This window comes from Mesoplodon mirus (assembly GCF_964341445.2).
Source record: "Mesoplodon mirus genome assembly, chromosome: 15".
NCBI lineage: Eukaryota > Metazoa > Chordata > Mammalia > Artiodactyla > Ziphiidae > Mesoplodon > Mesoplodon mirus.
The window spans coordinates 74,707,420-74,733,869 of NC_138991.1; the positions used below are offsets into that span (position 1 = coordinate 74,707,420).

At 39.0% G+C, this 26,450-nt stretch overlaps 1 protein-coding gene across 1 annotated transcript in view; it reads left to right on the plus strand.

The window, feature by feature from the left end:
- PLCB4 (phospholipase C beta 4) overlaps positions 1–26,450 on the plus strand; it is a 432,769-nt gene that overhangs the window by 374,062 nt on the left and 32,257 nt on the right. Inside the window, exons 27-31 of the mRNA XM_082644421.1 lie at positions 285–489; positions 13,111–13,199; positions 13,936–14,086; positions 25,877–25,926; positions 26,076–26,141. Of these exons, the coding sequence (XP_082500547.1) occupies positions 285–489; positions 13,111–13,199; positions 13,936–14,086; positions 25,877–25,926; positions 26,076–26,141 (561 nt within the window). The remainder of the gene's footprint in view (positions 1–284; positions 490–13,110; positions 13,200–13,935; positions 14,087–25,876; positions 25,927–26,075; positions 26,142–26,450) is intronic.

A 26,450-nucleotide genomic window follows, 5' to 3' on the forward strand; every position in this document is an offset into this window, starting at 1 on the left:
TGCCAAGGGTTGGAGTAGTCATCTTTCACATCCATTCATTCCATCTAAAATTTTCAGGAAATGATTTCCAGGAAATGAATTCCAACCTGTTCCAATTGCCTTTCTCAATGGCTTGGGCATTGTAGCTTATACAGTATGCTTTAAGAATGCAAATTGACCATTGGCTTATATTCACCATAAAGAAGCCTTTCAGAACAGTATGAATATGCTCCAGATTCCTAGAGTTGTAATTCTTGGGAGCTGCGTTCCAAAAAGCAACGAAAAGTACCATTTCTTGTTTGCAGGTGATCCTCCCTGACCTGGCAGTCTTGAGAATTGCAGTGTATGATGACAACAACAAGCTGATTGGCCAGAGGATTCTGCCACTGGATGGCCTCCAAGCAGGCTATCGACACATTTCTCTTCGAAATGAGGGAAATAAACCTTTATCACTGCCAACAATTTTCTGCAATATTGTTCTTAAAACATATGTGCCTGATGGATTTGGAGGTTAGTTAAACTTTTAGAATTTATTTATTTATTTTTGTGTGTGTATATATTTCCCCCTAAATTGCATGATTATAAGCTATTTCAACAATTGTTAAAAAAAAGTATTTTGCTGACAATGCTGCCAACCCCTATAGTATTGAAGAAATCAGGGATAATTAGTAACCTCAGGTCTCCTAGTAAGAAATGAAAGGGCAAGTCTAGATTATCTTTAAGGTTCTTTCCTATTTTAAAATACTGTAATTTTATGTTGTTTTTCAACTTTCACAAATACATTTGTGAAAAATATATTTACACCATCACTTAAAGTGAGGAAAGACATGAATGATATAAAACCTTAGATATCTTGTCAATTGGTTTCACTAAAAAGATTAAAATTGAACTCAACTATCAACATGCCTGGATTTTTTTTCCCAAATCACAGGAGAGTTCATCCTCACACAAAATCCAGTCATCAGTCCATAAAAGACCACCTTTGGTTATACTAAGGAAATTAATGGGAAGAATCAAAAGTTGGACCAAGTCATAGGATTTTGCTTAAATACAAACATATTAATTTTTTATAACCCCCAACTGTGCCAAGAACATTAAAAGAAAACAAAGATCGTCTATATTTTCAGAGTCTGTTGAACCAGGAAACAGTACACAAAGTACATCAAATTAACAAGGGTTCAAGTCCTGACTCTCCACTGCTAGCTGAGTGACCATGAGCCAGTGACATCACCTTTCAAACCCCTCATTTCCTGGCCTGTAGAGTAAAGGTACCACTACTGTCTCCCTCATAACATCCTTATGAAGTGTGTGCTCATCATTACAGTATATAACATAACAAGGCATATATGCACACACATGTATCTGGCTCCAGATGAAGATCTAGTTTCTGTGCTATACTGGAACACATCACAGTCTTGTTTGGGGAACTTTAGGTTATTTTGTTGTGTGTTTATAACAATGCAGACTTCTCTGGAGGGCAGATTTTCTGCAACTAATGCTCAACGTTAACAACTTGAGTGCAGGTTCAAAAACTAAAGTCAGCCACGAGGATTTTTCAGTTGAGAAATCAAGAGTAAAGATTCCTTCCCCCTTCACTTTGTTTTTCATGGAAAAGGAAGTCTATTAGAAACTGCAACACAGAGTAACAGATATGAGCACATGGAAGAGTCTGGGACTGGGTGATGTGGGGCTGGGTAAACGGGTCAGAAAAGAGCCAGGAAGATCTGCGTGGGTGTTGAGAAGCATGTGATGGCCACGGGACATCAGCAGATGGATTAAATCAGGTTCCACATACTTGCACTTAGGAAGCAGGAAGTGCATAATACCTAATACATTTTAAAAATAGTTGTATAAACAAATATGTTGGAAGACTTAAAGATTTTGCCTTTACATGTGTTCCTTTTCAAACGAAACTCTAATTTATTCCAGGGAAATGGGCTGTTTAAATAGAAAAGGATCTTCATGATTTTTTTCTTTTTTTCCCTTAGATTCCATATATATGTGTTAGCATATGGTATTTGTTTTTCTCTTTCTGACTTACTTCACTCTGTATGACAGACTCTAGATCCATCCACCTCACTACAAATACTCAATTTTGTTTCTTTTTATGGCTGAGTAATATTCCATTGTATATATGTGACATATCTTCTTTATCCATTCATCTGCTGATGGACACTTAGGTTGCTTCCATGTCCTGGTTATTGAAAATAGAGCTGCAATGAACATTTTGGTGCATGACTCTTTTTGAATTATGATTTTCTCAGGGTATGTGCCCAGTAGTGGGATTGCTGGGTCGTATGGTAGTTCTATTTTTAGTTTTTTAAGGAACCTCCATACTGTTATCCATAGTGGCTGTATCAGTTTACATTCCCACCAACAATGCAAGAGTGTTCCCTTTTCTCCACACCCTTTCCAACATTTATTGTTTGTAGATTTTTTGATGATGGCCATTCTGACTAGTGTGAGATGATATATCATTGTAGTTTTGATTTGCATTTCTCTAATGATTAATGATGTTGAGAATTCTTTCATGTGTTTGTTGGCAATCTGTATATCTTCTTTGGAGAAATGTCTATTTAGGTCTTATGCCCATTTTTGGATAGGGTTATTTGTATTTTTGTTATTAAGCTGCATGAGCTGCTTGTACATCTTGGAGATTAATCCTTTGTCAGTTGGTTCATTGGCAAATATTTTCTCCCATTCTGAGGGTTGTCTTTTGGTCTTGGTTATGGTTGCCTTTGCTGTGCAAAAGCTTTTAAGTTTCATTAGGTCCCATTTGTTTATTTTTGTTTTTATTTCCATTTCTCTAGGAGGTGGGTATAAAAGGATCTTGCTGTGATTTATGTCATAGAGTGTTATGAAGAACCTAGGGGTAAGACAGGAATAAAGACACAGACCTACTAGAGAATGGACTTGAGGATATGGGGAGGGGGAAGGGTAAGCTGTGACAAAGTGAGAGAGTGGCATGGACATATATACACTACCAAACGTAAAATAGATAGCTAGTGGGAAGCAGCCGCATAGCACAGGGAGATCAGCTTGGTGGTTTGTGACCACCTAGAGGGGTGGGATAGGGAGGATGGGAGGGAGGGAGATGTAAGAGGGAAGAGATATGGGAACATATGTATATGTATAACTGATTCACTTTGTTATTAAGCAGAAACTAACACACCATTATAAAGCAATTATACTCCAATAAAGATGTTAAAAAAAAGAGAGCAATGAATAGAAAAGGAAATGGTATAGTTTGTTGAGCTCCTACTTTGTGCCAAGCACATTACATAGAGTCCAGAAATGTGAAACTGTTCAGAATGGATGTGAATATATGTAGATGTATGCTGAAGAAATATCTGTATTTATCATGTGACTTATTACTAGTGTCAATATTTATGTAAGTATTGATTCAAATCTTCAAAAATCATCTTGCAAGTGTTCTTTCCTAACAATGTCATTGGAGTATTTCTATCAGAAGCATCAGAAATTTCTGTACTATGTTATCCTTGATGGGATTAGGCAGTTGACATCTTAACCTCAGATGTGACATTCAAAGGCTGTTTATTCAGAATTATCAGTCATTTCTTTTATATGTGAAGAAACCGAGGGCAGGCATTATGAGGGTTTATTTAAGAGACTTACCTGAAAGTAACAAAATAAGAATAGGAGAACTTTTTCCACATTTATGATCTTCTTTACAGCCTCTTGATTTCCAAAATGTATTTGTATTTCATCTGCTTAACTAACCACCCACATTCAGATCTGAACATTTATGTACTGAGCCAGCACATGAGGAAGTCTACAGAGTCCCTGTTGCCTAGAACATTGATATTTGTTGATTCTATAGGAAAACGTTCAAAATGAAATTCTACACCACTGCACTCCAACATTTTCTGGGGAAAAAAGAAGAAAGTGGTCAATATACATCATCAGATCTTTATGTGGCTAAAGAGAGGTAATATGAATTCATTCATCCATTCCACAAATGTGTTTAGCGGGTTTTATTCTGTAAAAGGCAAAGTAGGTACAATATGTATCAGAAAGAGATTCTGACAACATAAAAAATTTTTAAAGGGTCATTCATAAATCCACTGCCCAGAGAGAACTGTGTTACCATATTGGTCCCTTTACTTCCAATCTCATTTCTTCTCTTTATTTTATTTTTAATAAAATTGGATCTTACTATGCACACTCAGTTGGATTCATATTTCAGAGACTTAATTTTTTTTTCACATAATGGAGAGTATTTTCTCCATGTCATGAATTATTCTTATTGGCTAGATGAGATTCCATTTTATGTATGCTGTAATTTATCATGTTATTGATACATTAAACTCATTTCTATTTTCTTTCTTATAAACAATATTGCATCTAAGAACCCTAAATGTAAAGCTTTGGAAATATTCATGGTTGTTTCCTGAAGATGAATTCTTTGAAATGGATTTGTTGCATCAAAGTGTGTATACATATTTAAAGCTATAGATACAAGTTGACAAATAACCCATCAGCAGTGTATGAGCTATAACTTTTGTTAGCATTTACTAGTTTAAAAAGTAAAAATGGCATACCATTCATGTATTCATTTAAGTTATTTTTTCACAAAAGAATAGATATTTTCAACAATTATTTAGTACCTACTCTATGAATAGCCTGAGTAAGAGATATAAAGTTGAAAAAGTCATGTACACTTAACCTCAAGAATTTTCCAACCTTGTACTCATATACATTTTCGTAAGCAGGCATATATGTATACGTAGATAAGTGTAACCTGTTCTATAAATACCCCAAGAGCAGTAGCCAGATGGTATTTGGAGCATTGAACCAAGGAGTGATTAATCGGAGTAGGGAGGTTTCAGTAGCTGTCTGTGTCTTGAAAGATGAATAATACATCACAGCAGAGAGGTAGACTGGATTTCTCTCCAGATAGGGAAGCAGCCCAGGCCAAGGCCTTGATAAGGAAAGTGCTGGACTTACTGATTCATTCTGAAGAAGCTGAAATACAGTGTGTTTGGCATTAACACTGAAAAGATCTGATTCCTGTTTGAGGATGTGTCCTCAAAACCTAGTGTTAGTCAGCAAGAACAGTGTGCTGTTCCTGTTGAACAGCTTGGGCACCTTCAGGAAAATATTCTCATTGTCAGGGCACTAAGTAATTTGGTAAATTATGTCTTCTCGGCTTTTAGGTGCGTCGGTTTGTCTAAAATCACTCCATAATTTTAGATCCAGTTACAGAAGTAAGACCTCTTAGGCCTGACCAAGCTAAGTAAGCCCCAGCTTTTACAGTCCACCAAATACTTACCCTAGGAATTATTTCTTTTTTTTTTTTGCTTTATAACAAATTTAATCAGTCATACATACAATTTTTTAAAATTATACTGTAGTGGCGTGTAACATTATTTGTATAAAGAAGATTAGAAACAACCTAATCCATCGCTAGGGATCAGTTAAATACGTTACAGCCATCCTGTAGAATACTGTGTTAATAGCCATTAAAAATAATAACATGGATATATATACACTACCAAATGTAAAATAGATAGCTAGTGTAAAGTAGCCGCATAGCACAGGGAGATCAGCTCGGTGCTTTGTGACCACCTAGAGGGGTGGGATAGGGAGGGTGGGAGGGAGGGAGATGCAAGAGGGAAGAGATATGGGAATATATGTATATGTATAGCTGATTCACTTTGTTATAAAGCAGAAACTAACAAACCATTGTAAAGCAATTATACTCCAATAAAGATGCAAAAAAATAACAGGTAAATTCTCAATGACAAATTAAACTTTGAATTTCAGTGCATTAAGAAAGTTAGTGAAAAATGTGTGATTTGCACTAAAAAAAAATAACTTGGCTCTCAGTATTTGAACATAGGAATATGACAGTGATATATTGCTGAGTGAAAAAATAAATTGCAAAACAATCTCATTATTATTTACAAAAAGCCCTATAACTCTCTATTTATACATGTATAAAATGCATAAAAAATTCTAGAAGGATACATACCCAACGTTAATAGTGTAACCACTACCTGAGAGTAGGGGTGAAGGTTTGGTGGAGCTTCCCCATGGCAGTGGACAGCGTCCAGGAACATCACAGATAATTCACTGTCCAGTATGGCAGGACTCCACTTATTACTTCTGGACTGTGGTAGTCAAAGTGGTATCTCATCATTTCAAATCACGTATTTATAATTATGAGTCAGATTGAGCTCATTTTGTATATATATATATATATATATATATAGTCACATATTCCTGTGCCTGCAAAAAACTCTAGTGCCTTTGTTTTGTTTTGTTTTAAATTGGGTTGTTCCTCTTTTTCTTAAGTAATTGTTTAAATCAAATTTTAATTTACTCATAAGATCTTTTTCTATTAATTTCTAAAGTGGTCTCATATACATTTTAATGTCTAGATAAAGTTCTATGAATGTAATGGTTGGAGATTCAAAGACTGTCTATTTTTCTTGTCCCGAAAGAATGCTATTTCATTGAGGCCATATAACAGGTACATAAGAACACTGACGGAGCCCCATGGCTGTCTAACCTTGGATGACTTTAGCATAACATTTTGTTTTAGTGTCCTCATTGCAATTCGGCGATAACAGTAGTACCCTCCTCATAAGTGAAGATCAAATGAGCTCTTGGAATAGTACCTGACCATAACAGCCCTCCATTATTTTTTTTCATTTTATTTATTTCTAATGAGTTAAAGAAAACTCAATTGGTTCTATTTTCTTCTCCCTAACTTTACCCTTTAATTGACTGCAGTAAGTTATTTTGTCATAAGTAATTCATCATCCTAAGAAAAATCTCTTAATCCTGGGCTTGCTAAGAAGCTTCAGAATTCTAATGTATTAGTAATGTTACTATGATTGTCTTTAAGCACCAGCAACTCTGTATTCTACATGATTTTTATATGTATTTTAAATCTCAGTAATGTCAGGTGGGTGATGTCATTTTATAGCAATAAGAAAAATGTTCTTAAATGGCTTTTCCAAGTTAAGGCAGTTCTTTAGGGAGGGCTTGGGCTTTTGCAGGAGCTTCTGGTCACTTATTTATTGGGCTTCTGTGCTATAAGGTCACCATATGATGATGAATCTCTACTGATGAGGCAACTAGGTACTTCTGTAATTGCTCAAAACATTTCTACTTTCTTGCATGTGGTACTCTTTAGATGCCTTGGACTCTGAGCTGACCCATTCCCTCCCAAACAGGAGATAGGTCCAGAACCAGTGTTTTCCACCCTGACCCTCTTCCACTCCTGTGAGTTCCCTGTTTTCATTCCTCACCCCCTTGGGAGACAGAGGCAGGGAATTCCACTTTTCCTTCTCATTATTATAACAACTCCCAAGATACACAAAGAGATAAGCAAACAAAGATGATTCTGGAAGATTCTGAACTCTTCATAGATCTTTCTGCTCCTGAGCTGCCTAGATGTAAAGTATCTCGGGGCTTAAGAACAGAGATGAAGTCTCTCAGCTCTCAGAAACTAAACTTGAATGTGAAAAAAATAAAAGGTAACATTTAGAAGAAGAATGACTAGGAAGGAATCAAGTCTGAGTTTAATTTTTTGTAATATTAGTTTTCTACTGAACATAGATCAAAACAGTCCTCTCGTTCATTTCCACACACACACGCACACACACACACACACAGTAGAAGTACTAGGTTGGGTGCTAAAGTGCATTTTCCTTTGTCAAATCCAGTGAGACTCAGTGTGCTGAGTTGTCTTTGCTGCTTTTTCTGTAGGTGCAGGCACCACTGACAATGGCATTTACCTATCACAACAACTTTGCCACTGTTAGCCACTGCTGTTGGTGATGGGAAACGGTTCCAAAGATGATGACAATTAAATGAGTGTCAGTATTTCTTTTTTCCCACCACTGTTGCTTTGATGGTTTTTATCGTTTGTATTTCTTTTATCATTACTGAGTGGTAGTGAGGAGAACAAATAAGAGAGTCAAAGCTATGCTTCCAGAGTTCATGGATCACCAGTGTGATATTTGTGTCACTCCAAGCTGTGTTTCATGAGCCTCTTGTCCCTTGTCCCTTGAGCAATGCTTATCACTGCTTCCACAGCTATAGATTATCTCTTCTACAACTAGGCTAATTTTATGTCAGCAAAGACGAAGTGGTTCTTTGTTTATTTGCCCAATTCCCCTTTCTGCCCCCCTTATGGTTAAAGATACAGCATGGGGTGGGGGTGTTTCTTGTTCACTTGTCCGGTATCTTCACAATGTTGCTTTCCAACCTCTTTGCAAAGATAACTGACCATTTCTTACATCAGATGGTTCCAGAGGAGGAGCAACCATTATTAATATGCCATTTGTGGAGTATGACCTCAGAATTTCCCAGTACAATTTAAAGATTTTCCATTTTGTCCTGTCCTTCATGGATGCTAAAATGTCTCATTCTTTCTATCAAATATTTGTTGAAAAACCAATTCACATAGCAGTGATATCCATTTTTATGACCTCTTCTGAACTACAGAAAATATTAGTTAGAACACCAAGAAGAAAAGCTCTAGTGGGAAGGGGGCAGGATGAATTATGGTGAAATACATTGGGAGTTGCTAGGCTAAGTGAATTTATACATGTTTATTGCATAGTTCCTTGAGATGTTCTGTGAATGTCTGAGAAGAGGGGAGACGTGAGGATTTCCTGATCTTATTCAACCACAAGATCTTCTGGCCTCTGAACCTTCTGTATCTTCTAGCATTCCTGGAAATGCAGTTTGGGAAATGATCAATCATTTGGTAGAAGCTAAAAGAGCTAATCCAAAATCATAGTTATAGAATTTGTTGACCTTTACTAGCATCACTTTGAAGCCAACAGGGAACATGTATTTTTCTGCTGCCTTTACCTGTTGATGAGGTAGAAACAGTAGAGTTGGGAATGAAAGGGAACCTGGGCCAGGAGTGAGCACACGGAGGGAGAGAAGGATGTCACAGGTGCCATGGTTGGTGTTCACCACTGAGGCACCCACGTGCCTTGAAAAACAGTGGTTAAACAAATAAGCAAACAAACAAAACCCAGAGTTCTCCTAAAAAGCCAATAAGTATCTGGAAGTCTGTACTAAGGAACCACCATCTTCTTTGCAGTTCTTGGGGATACCTAAGTTGATGCTTTCAACTCTATATGGAAGTGAGAAAACACGGGCAGGAAGGAAAGAGGAGAAAAACAGGAATATACATGGAAACTCTTCATCAGGAGACCAGCCTTTTGGAAATGGCACTAAACCCTAAAATACTTGGTATTTTGAAAAAATATAAATAAGTAAGATTGGTAGACTTGAAACAACAGAAACTTTTGTTCTCTCACAGTTCTGAAAGCTAGAAGTTTGAAATCAAGCAGTCAGCAGGACCATGCTCCCTCTGGAGGCTCTTTGGAAAATCCTTCCTTTCCTCTTCCCAGACCCTCCTGGTGGCTGCCCGCAGCCCTTAGTGTTCCTTGGCTTGTAGCTGTATCACTGCAATCTGCCTCCATCATCACCTGGCCTTTCTTCTCTTTGTCTCTGTGTGTCCTGTCCTCTTCTTATAAACATACTAGTCATGGGATTTAGCGCCAGCCTTAATCCAGAATGGTTTCATCTCAGACCTTAACTAATTACATGTGCAAAGGCCCTGTTTATGAATAAGGTCACATTCTGAGGTTCTGGGCAGACATGAATTTTTGGAGATGGTATTCAACCCAATGTGCCCTCTTGATTCTGCTTTATTTTCTCTATACTCATTTTTTTCCATTAATTATTCTTCAATAACTATTTTAAAGCTTATTAGGAACAAAGTTTTTTAGGAATGCCCATCAGGCATATAGGTTGTTATATTACATATCTGAACTACTAATTTCTGATTTAAAAATGATGAAGGAATCATTTTTTGCACTAACATATTCCTTGCAAAGTCATCTTCTTTAGAAAAAATGAAAGTCCATCTAAATATCTAGCAGTGGGGAGTAGTTTTATACATACACTCAATGGAACATTGTCTACTCACTAAAGATAATTTTTAAAGCTCTACATATATAACCTAGTACATCTAAAAAGCATATTATATAATGTTTTCTTCCAGTTGTATTGAGATATAATTGATGTACAGTGCTATATAAGTTTAAGGTGTACAGCATAATGATTTGATTTATATACATCATGAAATGATTATCGCAATAAGTTTAGTGAACATCCGTCATCTCATATAGATACAAAATTAAAGAAATAGGAAAAAAACCTTTTCCTTCTGATGAGAACTCTTAGGGTTTATTCTCTTAACAACTTTCATATTTAACATACAGCACTGTTAATTATATTTATCATGTTGTACATACGTCTCTGGTACTTATTTATCTTATAACTAGAAGTTTGTGCCTTTTGTATAACCACTCTGACAGGTGTGAAGTGATATGTCATCGTGGCTTTGATTTGCATTTCCCTGATGAGTTGTGATGTTAAGCAACTTTTCATGTGCCTTTTGGTCATTTGTATGTCTTCTTTGGAAAACTGTCTATTCAGGTCCTTTGCCCTTTTTTTAAAATCAGATTGTTTGTTTTTTTGATGTTGAGTTGTATGAATTCTTTGTATATTTTGGATATAAATCCCTTGTTAGATTTATCATTTGCAAATATCTTCTCCCACTCAGTAGATAGTATTTTTGTTTTGTTGATGGTTTCCTTCACTCTGCAAAAGTCTTTAGTTTGATGTACCCCCATTTGTTTATTTTTGCTTTTGTTTCCCTTATGTGAGGAGTCATATCCAAAAAAATATTATTAAGACTGATGTCAAAGAGCTTACTGCCTATGTTTTCTTCTAGAAGTTTTTTGGTTTCCGGTCTTATATTTAAGTCTTTAATCCATTTTGAATTTATTTTTGTGCATAATGTGAGAAAGTAATCTAGTTTCATTCTTCTGCATGTAGCTGTCCAGTTTTCCCAATACCATTTATTGAAGAGTCTGTCTTTTCCCCATTCTATATTCTTGCCTCTTTTGTCATAGATTAATTGCCCATATAAGTGTGGGCTTGTTTCTAGGCTCTCTATTCTGTTCCATTGATCTATGTATCTGTTTTGATGCCAATACCATACTATTTTGATTACTGTCACTTTTAGTATAGTTTGAAATCAGGGCGTCTGATTCCTCTGGCTCCATTTTTTTCCCTCAAGACTGCTTTGGCTATTCAGAGTCTTTTGTGTCTCCACACAAATTTTAAGATTTTTTGTTCTAGTATGTAAAAAATGCCATTGGTAGTTTGATAGGGATTTCATTGAATCTGTAGATTGCTTTGGGTAGTATAGTCATTTTCACAATGTTGATTCTTCCAATCCAAGAACATGGTATATCTCTCCATCTATTGGTATCATCTTTAATTTCTTTCCTCAGTGTTTTATAATTTTCTGCATACAGGTCTTTTGTCTCCTTAGGTAGGTTTATTCCTAGGCATTTTATTCTTTTTGTTGCAGTAGTAAATGGGAGTGTTTCCTTAATTTCACTTTCAGATTTTTCATCATTAGTGTATAAGAATGCAAGAGATTTCTGTGCATTACTTTTGTATCCTGCAACTTTACCCAATTCATTGATTAGCTATAGTAGTTTTCTGGTGGCATCTTTAGGATTCTCTATGTATAGTACCATGTCATTTGCACACAGTGACAGTTTTACTTCTTTTCCAATTTGTATTCCTTTTATTTCCTTTTCTTCTCTGATTGCCATGGCTAGGACTTCCAAAACTATGTTGAATAATAGTGGTGAGAGTGTACATCCTTGTCTTGTTCCTGATCTTAGAGGAAATGCTTTCAGTTTTTCACCACTGAGAATGATGTTTGCTGTGGGTTTGTCGTATATGGCCTTTATTATGTTGAGGTAGTTTCCCTCTATGCCCACTTTCTGGTGAGTTTTTATCATAAATGGGTGTTGAATTTTGTCTAGGATGGCAGGAGAGGAGATGTTTACTTTTCATTTTAGACATTTGAATGTTTATCATGTACATATATTATTTTCTATTATAAAAGAAAAAAATTATGAAAAAAATTAAAAATCATATCAATGTAATTAGAAGGTGATTCTGCTAGGGGTAAATTTTTAAAAATACAACTTTTAAGAGTTGTAAATTATGTACTGCTTTAAGGGTATGAGAATAATGATTCCTTCTATAATATTGATAAATTATACAAAATTGTATGAAATTCCATTTGAAAGTACTTGGAACTCTTCAATTGATGTTACATAAAAGACAATTTTTTTTTTTTTTTTTTTTTTTGGCCACATCAGGAGGCTCACAGGATCTTAATTCCCCAACCAGGGATTTAACCTGGGCCACCGCAGTGAAAGCAACAAGTCCTAACCACTGGACTGCCAGGGAATTCCCTAAAAGATGAAATCTTGAAATATTTCTCCAGTGTTTTCTCAGCTATAAATTGCACTCACTTTATCTACATGGTACAAAAATTGGCTTTAAATATGCATTTTCCTTCTGTATCTAAAAATAAGGTTAGTGCTGGTGGCGTCTACTGTGCTCCAGGTACTTTTTCTTTCTTTTTTTTTGGGGGGGGGTTACACAGGCCTCTCACTGTTGTGGCCTCTCCTATTGCGGAGTACAGGCCCTGGACGCGCAGGCTCAGTGGCCATGGCTTGCGGGCCCAGCCGCTCCGCGGCATATGGGATCTTCCCAGACTGGGGCACGAACCCGAGTCCCCTGCATCGGCAGGCGGACTCTCAACAACTGCGCCACCAGGGAAGCCCGGTACTTTTTCATTGAATGCTCATAGTGCCTCTGCAGGGTGGGTGTATTAGTTCTAATTTTCCTATGAAGAAACTGAGGCTGGAAATATTGATCAACTTGTTCAAAGTCACACAAGTAGAGAGACCCCAAGGCAATTCACTTAGCTTGACCTGCCTCCCCGTCTTCTTCATTTGGGAAAAAAAATAAAGGGAAACGAAGAGAAAATCATCTGGCCTTTTATTCTTGCCTTTACTTATTTCTTGTTTTCAGCAACTAGTTGTGCTTTTCTAACCTTGTCTTATGTCCTAGGAGAAGGTACTTAACAGAAGGCATCACAGGGGTCGGAGATTATAAACAGTTTGTTAGCTGAATTTTCATAGATGTTTTCAGTAAAACAGAGAATTTACAGCTCAGTGATATTTTTTCCCCCAGATATTGTGGATGCTTTATCAGATCCAAAGAAATTTCTTTCCATTACGGAAAAGAGAGCAGACCAAATGAGAGCTATGGGCATTGAAACTGTAAGTAGCAATGGTCAATTAAAGACAGCTGAGTTGGGGAAGTTTGGTTGTCTAACAGTGACTACATGAGCAAGACAAAGTAATAAATTAATAGAACAAGTTCAAAAGTTGTTTTTGAAACTGAACTTATCAATTCAACAAAAGAGTTTCAAAGGTCTATGAGGGTGTAGCGTATTTAATAAAATGTGACCCACTTCCTCACTGTGGCTTTACTCACATCCGGGGATCCTGACCCCATTAGAAATGAAATGGAAAACATTCATGATGCTTTTAGGAACATTTAGAATATAGGATGCTTTTGTGAGACACTGAAATACCAGCTAACCTTATTCAGTGTATTAATGAAATTGGCGTTTACTATTTATTTTTTACTAGTCTTGCATCCAACCTTCAATTTCAGTGCACAGTTGTGGTGTTTGCTTCTTTGTTTTTAAAACTCCCCTTACTCCTCAGTTTAGAATGGAAATGGAAATCTCTCCAGTAGCTGGAGAAAAAGAAGGTATACACTGCTTGTAAAGGAGCTACATCTGCTTTCCTAGGCTTCATCATTTGTCTCAAGCCTGAGAAAACCATGTGTTTACTCCTGCCAAGCAAAGATCTATTTAAGGAGTAGAGGCTAGGATGCAGAAGGGGAAAAGTTGATGGTACAGACTGGATTCAGTAAAAGGAAGAATGTGCAAGACATTTGATCTCACGGTGGCATTCATTTGGGTCAGTATAAACATTTCTGTTCCAGAGTGACATCGCCGATGTGCCCAGTGACACGTCAAAGAATGACAAGAAAGGGAAAGCCAACACAGCAAAAGCAAGTGTGACCCCTCAGAGCAGCTCAGAGCTCAGGCCCACCACCACGGCCACCCTGGGAGCTGGCCTGGAGGCCAAGAAAGGTAAAGGAGAGTTGTCTGAGCTCCTTGTCTCTTCTGGCAATTTTAGAATCTTTGATGCAGCTATTTAGAATTGTTAATTTTGCCAGTTTTCATGGTTCCATAATCTCAAGAGCAGCAGGTTTTCTTGTGGGTTGAACCAACAGCTTAATTTCCCTGAGTGGTTAACAGGAAGTCAGTGTTTCATCTGCTAGATCCCCTGCACTGTAGTCATACTGCGTAAAATATTTGTAGATCTAAAAATGTTTACATTTGGTGTCCTTTATGGAAAGAAACATTCACAGAGTGAACTTAGCAAACTCATCCCCTCTCTCCTCCAGATACTACCATAGGCATGGGCAGTGAGCTTATGAACCAACAGAATCCTGATTGTTCTGACATTCCTGGATTCCTTTATTGATAATTTCCCCCATCTGTAGATATTTAGCATCCGTGACTATTTATTTGTAAAATTATTGATGGGCATCTGAAGGCCAGTTCTGTGTGGTTACCTATGAATGAAACGAAAGATCATTAGAGGTGGCATTGCAAAGAATTATGTGTCCCATGTGCTGGTGTGTAGGGGTAGCAATTGTACTGATTATTTAAAGGGAACTTCCATTCTTATTGTCCAGGCCTCCATTCTGATTGGATGGTCCCCATCCCATATGATAATTAAATATTGTAAATATTCTCCTTGACCTGAATCATTTACTAAATTCACTCTTCTTACTTTAAGAAGAATTTCTGCTTTTCCTAATGGTTTTCTACTCAGTATACATATCTCCCATTTATATGTGAATTCAGCATCTTTGGTATAAGAAGATCAAGTTATCTGTGTACTTAAATACACACAGTGCTGCAGTTTAAGGTAAGAAATGACAGGCTTTCCTTAACCAAAGCAGCATTATAATTTAGCAGGAAACTAAGTGTGCACTGAGCTTTGTGAAACAAATTAGAGAATGAGACAGCACAAAAGTAGCCCCAGTTGTACTTTGCAACTTGTCTGTTTCTCCCTGGAAAGAACGTGGAACAAGGTAATGATACAGGATTTGGGCGTTCTGTCCAGCACTGGTTGTTCCTAACATCAGCCACCCAGACAGAGATAGAGAGTAGAAAATGGAAGAGTTTTGACTTCCGGGTAAGATGGCGGAAGAGTAAGACGCGGAGATCACCTTCCTCCCCACGGATACACCAGAAATACAGCTACACGTGGAACAACTCCTACAGAACACCTACTGAACGCTGGCAGAAGACCCCAGACCTCCCCAAAGGCAAGAAACTCCCCACATACCTGGGTAGGGCAAAGCGGAGAGATCCCCACACAGAGGATCAGTGCCGAGCGGCACTCACCAGCCCGAGAGGCTTGTCTGCTCGCCCGCCGGGGCGCGCAGCGCTGGAAGCTGAGGCTCGGGCTTCGGTCAGAGCGCAGGGAGAGGACTGGGGCTGGCGGCGAGAACTCAGCCTGAAGGGGGCTAATGTGCCACAGCTAGCCGGGAGGGAGTCCGGGAAAACTCTGGAGCTGCCGAAGAGGCAAGAGACTTTTTCTTCCCTCTTGGTTTCCTGGTGCGCGAGGAGAGGGGATTAAGAGCGCTGCTTAAAGGGGCTCCACAGACGGGCGCGAGTCGCGACTGAAAGCGCGGAGCCCAGAGACGGGTGTGGGACGCTGGGGCTGCTGCTGCCGCCGCCAAGAAGCCTGTGTGCGAGCGCAGGTCACTGCCCACACCGCCCTTCCGGGAGCCTGTGCAGCCCGCCACCGCCGGGGTCCCGGGATCCAGGGGCGGCTTCCCTGGGAGAACGCACGGCGCGCCTCGGGCTGGTGCAACGTCACGCCGACCTTTGCCGCTGCAGGCTCGCCCCGCACTCCGTGCCCCTCCCTCCCGCCCGGCCTGAGTGAGCCAGAGTCCCCGAAGAGGCTGCTCCTTTAACCCTGTCCTGCCTGAGCGAAGAACAGACGCCCTCCGGCGACCTACACGCAGAGGCGGGGCCAAATCCAAAGCTGAGACCCAGGAGCTGTGAGAACAAAGAAGAGAAAGGGAAACCTCTCCCAGCAGCCTCAGAAGCAGCGGATTAAAGCTCCACAATCAACTTGATGTACCCTGCATCTGTGGAATACATGAATAGACAACACATCATCCCAAATTGAGGAGCCCGGAGTCAGTGCTGTGCCTCTGAGGTGGGAGAGCCAACTTCAGGACACTGGTCCACAAGAGACCTCCCAGCTCCACATAATATCAAATGGCAAAAATCTTCCAGAGATCTCCATCTCAACACCAGCACCCAGCTTCACTCAACGACCAACAAGCTACAGTGCTGGACACCCTAAGCCAAACAACTAGCAAGACAGGAACACAACGCCACCCATTAGCAGAGAGGTGGCCTAAACTCATAAAAAGTCTGCAGACACCCCAAAACACACCACCAGACGTGGACCTGCCCACCAGAAAGACAAGATCCAGCCTCATCCACCAGAACACAGGCACTAGTCCCCTCCACCAGGAAGCCTACACAACCCACTAAACCAACCTTAGCCACTGGGGACAGACACCAAAAACAACAGGAACTACGAACCTGCAGCCTGCAAAAAGGAGACCCCAAACACAGTAACATAAGCAAAATGAGAAGACAGAAAAACACACAGCAGGAGAAGGAGCAAGATAAAAACCCACCAGATCTAACAAATGAAGAGGTAATAGGCAGTCTACCTGAAAAAGAATTCAGAATAATGATGGTAAAGATGATCCAAGATTCTATTTCCCAGATCCAAAATCTTGGAAATAGAATAGACAAAATGCAAGAAACAGTTAACAAGGACCTAGAAGAACTAAAGATGAATCAAGCATCGATTAAAAACACAATACATGAAATAAAAAATAGTCTAGATGGGATCAATAGCAGAATAACTGAGGCAGAAGAACGGATAAGTGAGGTGGAAGATAAAATAGTGGAAATCACTGCTGCAGAGAAAAATAAAGAAAAAAGAATGAAAAGAACAGAGGACAGTCTCAGAGACCTCTGGGACAACATTAAACGCACCAACATTCGAATTATAGGGGTTCCAGAAGAAGAAGAGAAAAAGAAAGGGACTGAGAAAATATTTGAAGAGATTATAGTTGAAAACTTCCCTAATATGGGAAAGGAAATAGTTAATCAAGTCCAGGAGGCACAGAGAGTCCCATACAGAATAAATCCAAGGAGAAATACGCCAAGACACATATTAATCAAACTGTCAAAAATTAAACACAAAGAAATCATATTAAAAGCAGCAAGGCAAAAACAACAAATAACACACAAGGGAATCCCCATCAGGATAACAGCTGATCTCTCAGCAGAAACTCTACAAGCCAGAAGGGAGTGGCAGGACATAATTAAAGTGATGAAGGAGAAAAACCTGCAACCAAGATTACTCTACCCAGCAAGGATCTCATTCAGATTTGATGGAGAAATTAAAACGTTTACAGACAAGCAAAAGCTGAGAGAGTTCAGCACCACCAAACCAGCTTTACAACAAATGCTAAAGGATCTTCTCTAGGCAAGAAACACAACAGAAGTAAAAGACCTACAATAACGAACCCAAAACAATTAAGAAAATGGGAACAGGAACATACATATCAATAATTACCTTAAATGTAAATGGACTAAATGCTCCCACCAAAAGACACAGATTGGCTGAATGGATACAAAAACAAGACCCATATATATGCTGTCTACAAGAGACCCACTTCAGACCTAGAGACACATACAGACTGAAAGTAAGGGGATGGAAAAAGATATTCCATGCAAATGGAAACCAAAAGAAAGCTGGAGTAGCAATTCTCATATCAGACAAAATAGACTTTAAAGTAAAGACTACTAGAAGAGACAAAGAAGGACACTACATAATGATCAAGGGATCGATCCAAGAAGAAGATATAACAATTGTAAATATTTATGCACCCAACATAGGAGCACCTCAATACATAAGGCAAATACTAACAGCCATAAAAGGAGAAATCGACAGTAACACACTCATAGTAGGGGACTTTAACACCCCACTTTCACCAATGGACAGATCATCCAAAATGAAAATAAATAAGGAAACACAAGCTTTAAATGATACATTAAACAAGATGGACTTAATTGATATTTATAGGACATTCCATCCAAAAACAACAGAATACACATTTTTCTCAAGTGCTCATGGAACATTCTCCAGGATAGATCATATCTTGGGTCACAAATGAAGCCTTGGTAAATTTAAGAAAATTGAAATTGTATCAAGTATCTTTTCCGACCACAATGCTATGAGACTAGATATCAATTACAGGAAAAGAGCTGTAAAAAATACAAACACATGGAGGCTAAACAATACACTACTTAATAACGAAGTGATCACTGAAGAAATCAAAGAGGAAATTAAAAAATACCTAGAAACAAATGACAATGGAGACACGACGACCCAAAACCTATGGGATGCAGCAAAAGCAGTGCTAAGAGGGAAGTTTATAGCAATACAATCCCACCTTAAGAAACAGGAAACATCTCGAATAAACAACCTAACCTTGCACCTAAAGCAATTAGAGAAAGAAGAACAAAAACATCCCAAAGTTAGCAGAAGGAAAGAAATCATAAAAATCAGATCAGAAATAAATGAAAAAGAAATGAAGGAAACGATAGCAAAGATCAATAAAACTAAAAGCTGGTTCTTTGAGAAGATAAACAAAATTGATAAACCATTAGCCAGACTCATCAAGAAAAAAAGGGAGAAGACTCAAATCAATAGAATTAGAAATGAAAAAGGAGAAGTAACAACTGACACTACAGAAATAAAAAAGATCATGAGAGATTACTATAAGCAACTCTATGCCAATAAAATGGACAACCTGGAAGAAATGGACAAATTCTTAGAAATGCACAACCTGCCGAGACTGAATCAGGAAGAAATAGAAAATATGAACAGACCAATCACAAGCACTGAAATTGAAACTGTGATAAAAAATCTTCCAACAAACAAAAGCCCAGGACCAGATGGCTTCACAGGCGAATTCTATCAAGCATTTAGAGAAGAGCTAACACCTATCCTTCTGAAACTCTTCCAAAATATAGCAGAGGGAGGAACACTCCCAAACTCATTCTACCAGGCCACCATCACCTTGATACCAAAACCAGACAAGGATGTCACAAAGAAAGAAAACTACAGGCCAATATCACTGATGAACATAGATGCAAAAATCCTCAACAAAATACTAGCAAACAGAATCCAACAGCACATTAAAAGGATCATACACCATGATCAAGTGGGGTTTATTCCAGGAATGCAAGGATTCTTCAATATACGCAAATCAATCAACGTGATACACCATATTAACAAATTGAAGGAGAAAAACCATATGATCATCTCAATAGATGCAGAGAAAGCTTTCGACAAAATTCAACACCCATTTATGATAAAAACCCTGCAGAAAGTAGGCATAGAGGGAACTTTCCTCAACATAATAAAAGCCATATATGACAAACCCACAGCCAGCATCGTCCTCAATGGTGAAAAACTGAAACCATTTCCACTAAGATCAGGAACAAGACAAGGTTGCCCACTCTCACCACTCTTATTCAACCTAGTTTTGGAAGTTTTAGCCACAGCAATCAGAGAAGAAAAGGAAATAAAAGGAATCCAAATCGGAAAAGAAGAAGTAAAGCTGTCACTGTTTGCAGATGACATGATACTATACATAGAGAATCCTAAAGATGCTACCAGAAAACTACTAGAGTTAATCAATGAATTTGGTCAAGTTGCAGGATACAAAATTAATGCACAGAAATCTCTGGCATTCCTATATACTAATGATGAAAAATCTGAAAGTGAAATCAAGGAAACACTCCCATTTACCATTGCAACAAAAAGAATAAAATATCTAGGAATAAACCTACCTAAGGAGACAGAAGACCTGTATGCAGAAAATTATAAGACACTGATGAAAGAAATTAAAGATGATACAAATAGATGGAGAGATGTACCATGTTCTTGGATTGGAAGAATCAACATTGTGAAAATGACTCTACTACCCAATGCAATCTACAGATTCAATGCAATCCCTATCAAACTACCACTGGCATTTTTCACAGAACTAGAACAAAAAATTTCACAATTTGTATGGAAACACAAAAGACCCCGAATAGCCAAAGCAATCTTGAGAACGAAAAATGGAGCTGGAGGAATTAGGCTCCCTGACTTCAGACTATACTACAAAGCTACAGTAATCAAGACAGTATGGTACTGGCACAAAAACAGAAAGATAGATCAATGGAACAGGATAGAAAGCCCAGAGTTAAACCCACGGACATATGGTCACCTTATCTTTGATAAAGGAGGCAGGAATGTACAGTGGAGAAAGGACAGTCTCTTCAATAAGTGGTGCTGGGAAAACTGGATAGGGACATGTAAAAGTATGAGATTAGATCACTCCCTAACACCATACACAAAAATAAGCTGAAAATGGATTAAAGACCTAAATGTAAGGCCAGACACTATCAAACTCTTAGAGGAAAACATAGGCAGAACACTGTATGACATAAATCACAGCAAGATCCTTTTTGACCCACCTCCTAGAGAAATGGAAATAAAGACAAAAATAAACACATGGGACCTAATGAAACTTCAAAGCTTTTGCACAGCAAAGGAAACCATAAACAAGACCAAAAGACAACCCTCAGAATGGGAGAAAATATTTGCAAATGAAGCAACTGACAAAGGATTAATCTCCAAAATTTATAAGCAGCTCATGCAGCTCAATAACAAAAAAACAAACAACCCAATCCAAAAATGGGCAGAAGACCTAAACAGACATTTCTCCACAGAAGATATACAGACTGCCAACAAACACATGAAAGGATGCTCAACATCTTTACTCATTAGAGAAATGCAAATCAAAACTACAATGAGATATCATCTCACACCAGTCAGAATGGCCATCATCAAAAAATCTAGAAACAATAAATGCTGGAGAGGGTGTGGAAAAAAGGGAACACTCTTGCACTGCTGGTGGGAATGTGAATTGGTACAGCCACTATGGAGAACGGTATGGAGGTTCCTTAAAAAACTACAAATAGAACTACCATATGACCCAGCAATCCCACTACTGGGCATATACCCTGAGAAATCCATAATTCAAAAAGAGACATGTACCAAAATGTTCATAGCAGCCCTATTTACAATAGCCCGGAGATGGAAACAACCTAAGTGTCCATCATTGGATGAATGGATAAAGAAGATGTGGCACATATATACAATGGAATATTACTCAGCCATAAAAAGAAATGAAATTGAGCTATTTGTAATGAGGTGGATAGACCTAGAGTCTGTCATACAGAGTGAAGTAAGTCAGAAAGAGAAAGACAAATACTGTATGCTAACACATATATATGGAATTTAAGAAAAAAAAATGTAATGAAGAACATAGGGGTAAGACAGGAATAAAGACACAGACCTACTAGAGAATGGACTTGAGGATATGGGGAGGGGGAAGGGTAAGCTGTGACAAAGTGAAAGAGCGGCATGGACATATATACACTACCAAACGTAAGGTAGATAGCTAGTGGGAAGCAGCCGCATAGCACAGGGAGATCAGCTTGGTGCTTTGTGACCGCCTGGAGGGGTGGGATAGGGAGGGTGGGAGGGAGACGCAAAAGGGAGGGGATATGGAAACATATGTATATGTATAACTGATTAAATTTGTTATAAGCCAAAAAAAATAATAATATAAATGGTAAAAAAATAAAAAAAATAAAAAAAATAAAAAAAATAAAAAAAAAAGAAAATGGAAGAGTTTTTGTTTAGTTAAAGTTCTTGTGTCATGCCCACCAGCACATAAAGACATTAGTAATTATAGTGAGTTAAGTGGCCTGCAAAATCAGTGTGACTAGCTTTCAGAGGACAGAAGTGATCCTAGTTCTAGAAGGGACCATATTTGTGTTTTGAACTGTTTCATTCCTGGTTCCAAATGAGGTTACACAGGAAGGAGCCACTGGAAGAAAGCTCTCCCTTTCCCTCATCCCCTCGGCAGATGCCCTGAGGAAGAGGGTCTACACACTCATTTTGGCCTTTTGTTCAGGAGACTTGGGAGCCTCCTCTAAGTGGCAGTACTCGGTTCTATGAGAAATGCCTTTACACCTTCAGGGACCTCACATGGCCCAAGGGGTAAGATGGGACAGGCTTCCACCCCTCGGCCAGGCAGTGTTTGTGAGCACTGACCTCTCAGAAACAAGAGGGAGAGGGCCCCTTCCAGCTGGCGCTCAGAGGAGACTTAAGGATGATGTCCTAACTGAGCAGGGCCTTGAAACGAAGGTCTGACATGAACAGGAAGAGAAGGTGGAGGAGCCCAGGAAAAGGCCACATAGGAAGCAGCCAGGGGTGGGAAAGGGGGCAGGGCCAGTCCTGGTCTGGAAAGGATCTGGGGCACCTGAGAATGGGAAATGACATCAGAGGATTTTTTTTAAGAAGATTAATACAGTCTTGGCAGAAATATTCTTTAAAAGGAAGGAATGGATGCTAAGGGCAAGTGAAGAATTAGAGTATTTGTGCCTCTACTAAAGCACTTATCACCTTACATTTATATTATATATTTATTCACATTGTATTTATATGACGTGATAACAACCAGAGAAAGCAGTTATTGCCGACAAGACCACCCCTCTGTCATTCAATGTGTCCCTGGAATGATGCCTAGTAAAGATCTAAAGTCTCTTCTCTTAATAAGTAAATGGGTGATGAACGAATGAGCCATACTAATGGCCAGAAGGGCCTGAATTAGGCTGGAAGTACTCAGAGGGAAAGGAAGGATGGAAATCAGTTGGTGGCTTGGATATGGGACTTAGAAGGTAACTCAGCGACTTCAAGCACAGGTCACAGAGAGAGATGGTGCCGTTGAGTGAAGCAGAGAACTCAAGAGGAAGAAAAGCTTTGAGTAAGATGATTCTGGTCCTGGACATCATCAAGTTCAAGCTGTTGGTGGTACATCTGGGTGGAAACATGCAACAACAGAGCTGTGGTAGGTAAAGAGGAGGGAGAAGGGAGAGAAAGAGAGAGATAGAGCGAATGTGAGAATGCTTGGAAAGATAGCAGGAATGAAAACAAAGAAAAACAGAGAGAGATCTATGTTATAAGAAGAATGAGGGCTTTCCTGGTGGTGCAGTGGTTGAGAGTCCGCCTGCCGGTGCAGGGGACAAGGGTTCGTGCCCCGGTCCGGGAAGATCCCACATGCCGCGGAGAGGCTAGGCCCGTGAGCCATGGCTGCTGAGCCTGCGCGTCCGGAGCCTGTGCTCCGCAACGGGAGAGGCCACAACAGTGAGAGGCCCGCGTACCACAAAAAGAAAAAAAAAAAAAAAGAAGAAGAATGAGTTTTGGAAGGTATTGTAGACAGTCCAGAGAAGTTAAGACTGCATAATTACTGTTGGATCAGGGATGCCTGGGAGATGAGAATGGAAACCAGGTTAGAAAAATTGGTGATTTAAGATATAAAATGGTTGTTGTGGAGAAGAGTAGCATGTTGGTAGGAACCAGTGAAGAGAAAGAGAAGGAAAATGCAAGAGAGAGGTATATAGTGAAACAGGCTCTGAGGAAGAGCTGAATCAAGAGAAAGTAAACGATTCTGCTGCATAAAGAGGGAAGAGAGGTGTCCTATCTGAGCCAAGAAGAGAAGTTTCAGGGTGAAAAGGAAGCCGTCAGGGTGGAGCCCGACAGAATTTGCTGTGAACATCTATGAAGGTGAGGAGTCCTGAAGTTCTACATGATTTCTTTTAGACACACAGCCAAATAGCAATAACTGCACCAATGCTGCTTGATTTTCTCTTTAATTTTAAGGATAAAGAATTAAGGAAACTCAACTATTTGATCTCCAAATTATGGTTTGAGTGAAAACAAGTCATTTTTAATGAGCTGTGTTGATAAAAACAAAAAATTTATATACTGAACCTTCAACTAGTCAAAACCTTTGGGGCCCAAAATGTACAAATTTGCCCCTACTTTCACACCAGAAGCCTGGAGACCTACACTATCTGATATAGAAACCACTGGCCACATGTGGCTATTTAGGCTTAAAAATCAAAACTTGAGTTCCTCAGGTACACCGGCCACATTTCAGGTGCTCAAGAGCCACGTGTAACTCGTGGCCATCCACTGGACAGCTCACAGATTGAACATATCCACTCTTGTTGGAAGTCCTATCAGACATGCTGCTTTGGACATATAGATGGAACCAGGCATGTACCAGTTCCTGTTCTGTAGAGTGTGTTTTTTTCCTAACTGAATCATTCATAGGAACTAATACTTTTACAAAAAAGGCAAAAAGTTTATGTTTTCACAGGGTCCTGTTAATCAAGATTTCATTGAACAAACACCAAAAAAGAGTCTCATCAGACTAGGTCAAACTCTTAGATTTTGTTAGATCTCCAGAGGACCTTGCATGCCCCCCAATTCTGTGTGTTCATTTTATAGAAGAGAGAAAAGAGACCCAAAGATAGGAAGCTCTTAGTGATGCCAGGATAGACTCCTCTGCCCTGCAGTAAAGCAGGGAATTAGCTTGTGATGTCAGACCTAAGAGATTAGAGAGTAGCCCCATGATCCATTGACACCTCTATCACAAAATGTTATAGATCAGAAGACTGATTTCTCTCTGCCATGACTCTCCTTTTTTCTGTCCTTACCACACTCACACTGGAGGTGCACATCTTCTTTAAATGAGTACAGCTGAAAAACAAGAGCCTAGAACTTGACACCTATCTTTCTTGAATATTTCATACCTAGCCTTTGGGATTCTAATGGAAATCAATTATAGTACAGAGTGCACATTCATCTTGTTTGCCTAAGATGAAACTCTGCAGTCAAAGAGAACATGTTTTGGGATTCGCCTACAAATGTGGTTGCCATGACAACACCTGGCTTAGCATCACTCCAGTAACAGGATGACTTAGTATATTAATCTAGGTCCTCATGACAGCATCCTGTTCTATGATGGTTTGATTTCATTATTTTCATTATTTTCTATTAAAGGCATTCTTGGACTCAGTAGCATATCACTTAAATGCTAAAATTAAATTCAGTTAAAGAAAGCGGCTGAAAAAATGTTTTGTTCTTTGATGATGGTTAAGCTGGGAATGGAGTTGGTAGTTAGTGGACTGATAGGATGAGCCTTCAAATACAAAGATAAAGGTAACAGTAATAGATGCTGCTGTGCCTGGTCTGATCTCCTCTATGGGGTTGGTGCCACAACCCTCAGTGTCTAGGAGTACTGGCTGACTGCAAATCACAGCTGCACTTTTCTCCCCAGAGTTGCCCTCAGACGATGGGAGTTCCCTTGCCTCAAAAAGGAAGGTTCTGTAAAACCTCTGACACCTTTAGCTGAGTGATATGGGGTTACAAAAGCCCAGTCTCCTTACCTCAAGCTAGAACAACACCAGAGGGCCGTTTATGCTAAAGAATTTCCTGTAGTATCAGACCGAGGCTGGATTTCAGCTAGAAAGACACCCAAGCTTCTTCCTCTGCCCTATGCTCCTTCTCTCCCACCCTCTAAGGGGTTTCTTCTGAGAGCCTTCCCTTGATAAATTGTGTGTACACAAATCCCCTTTTCAGGCTCTGATAATAGAGAACCTGACCTAAGACAATAAACGTTTCGGGTAAGTGTCTAATTAGTTGCTCTGTAATAGGAAACTAAGAGGTTTATATCCATAACATTACATGGAAAAGCTGCGTCAGCATCTTTAGATGTGATTTCAAAACTGTGAATTTGATATGATCACTTATTCTCTCTCATTTTTAATATACACAGTGACTTTTTGTTTCAGGTATTGAACTGATCCCTCAAGTGAGGATAGAAGATTTAAAGCAGATGAAGGTAAAATTACTCCGTCATTTTGCCAGCACTCTTGTGTTCTGCCTGTTGGTGAAACTGACTTATTTTTGTTTCTCACCAACTGTAATCATTGTGGTAGTACTACACAAACTTATGTGGGATACTGTTTTTCTTCCCGCCCCCCACCACAGGCTTACTTGAAGCATTTAAAGAAACAACAGAAGGAGCTCAATTCTTTAAAGAAGAAACATGCAAAGGTACAGTGTTTTGTGTGAGCAAGCAATGTGTGTGTGTAGTTTTGTTTGCTTGTTTGTGTGTTTTTTTCCTTTCAGCTCTCTGATGAAACCTCACAGCCAAAAACACTACTTAGAAACTGATACCAGCCAACTGGGCAGAAGGACCTTCATTTTAACTGGTTAGAAATGAAATTTAAAAAAAGAATCCATTTGGGATTGGTTGTCACTGATTTGTGATCTGTGTTTCTAACATTTATTTCAAAAGCATAACAAGCTTCACCCATTTCAAAATTGTTTCATAATTTGACTTTATCTAAACGAGTGGGCTGT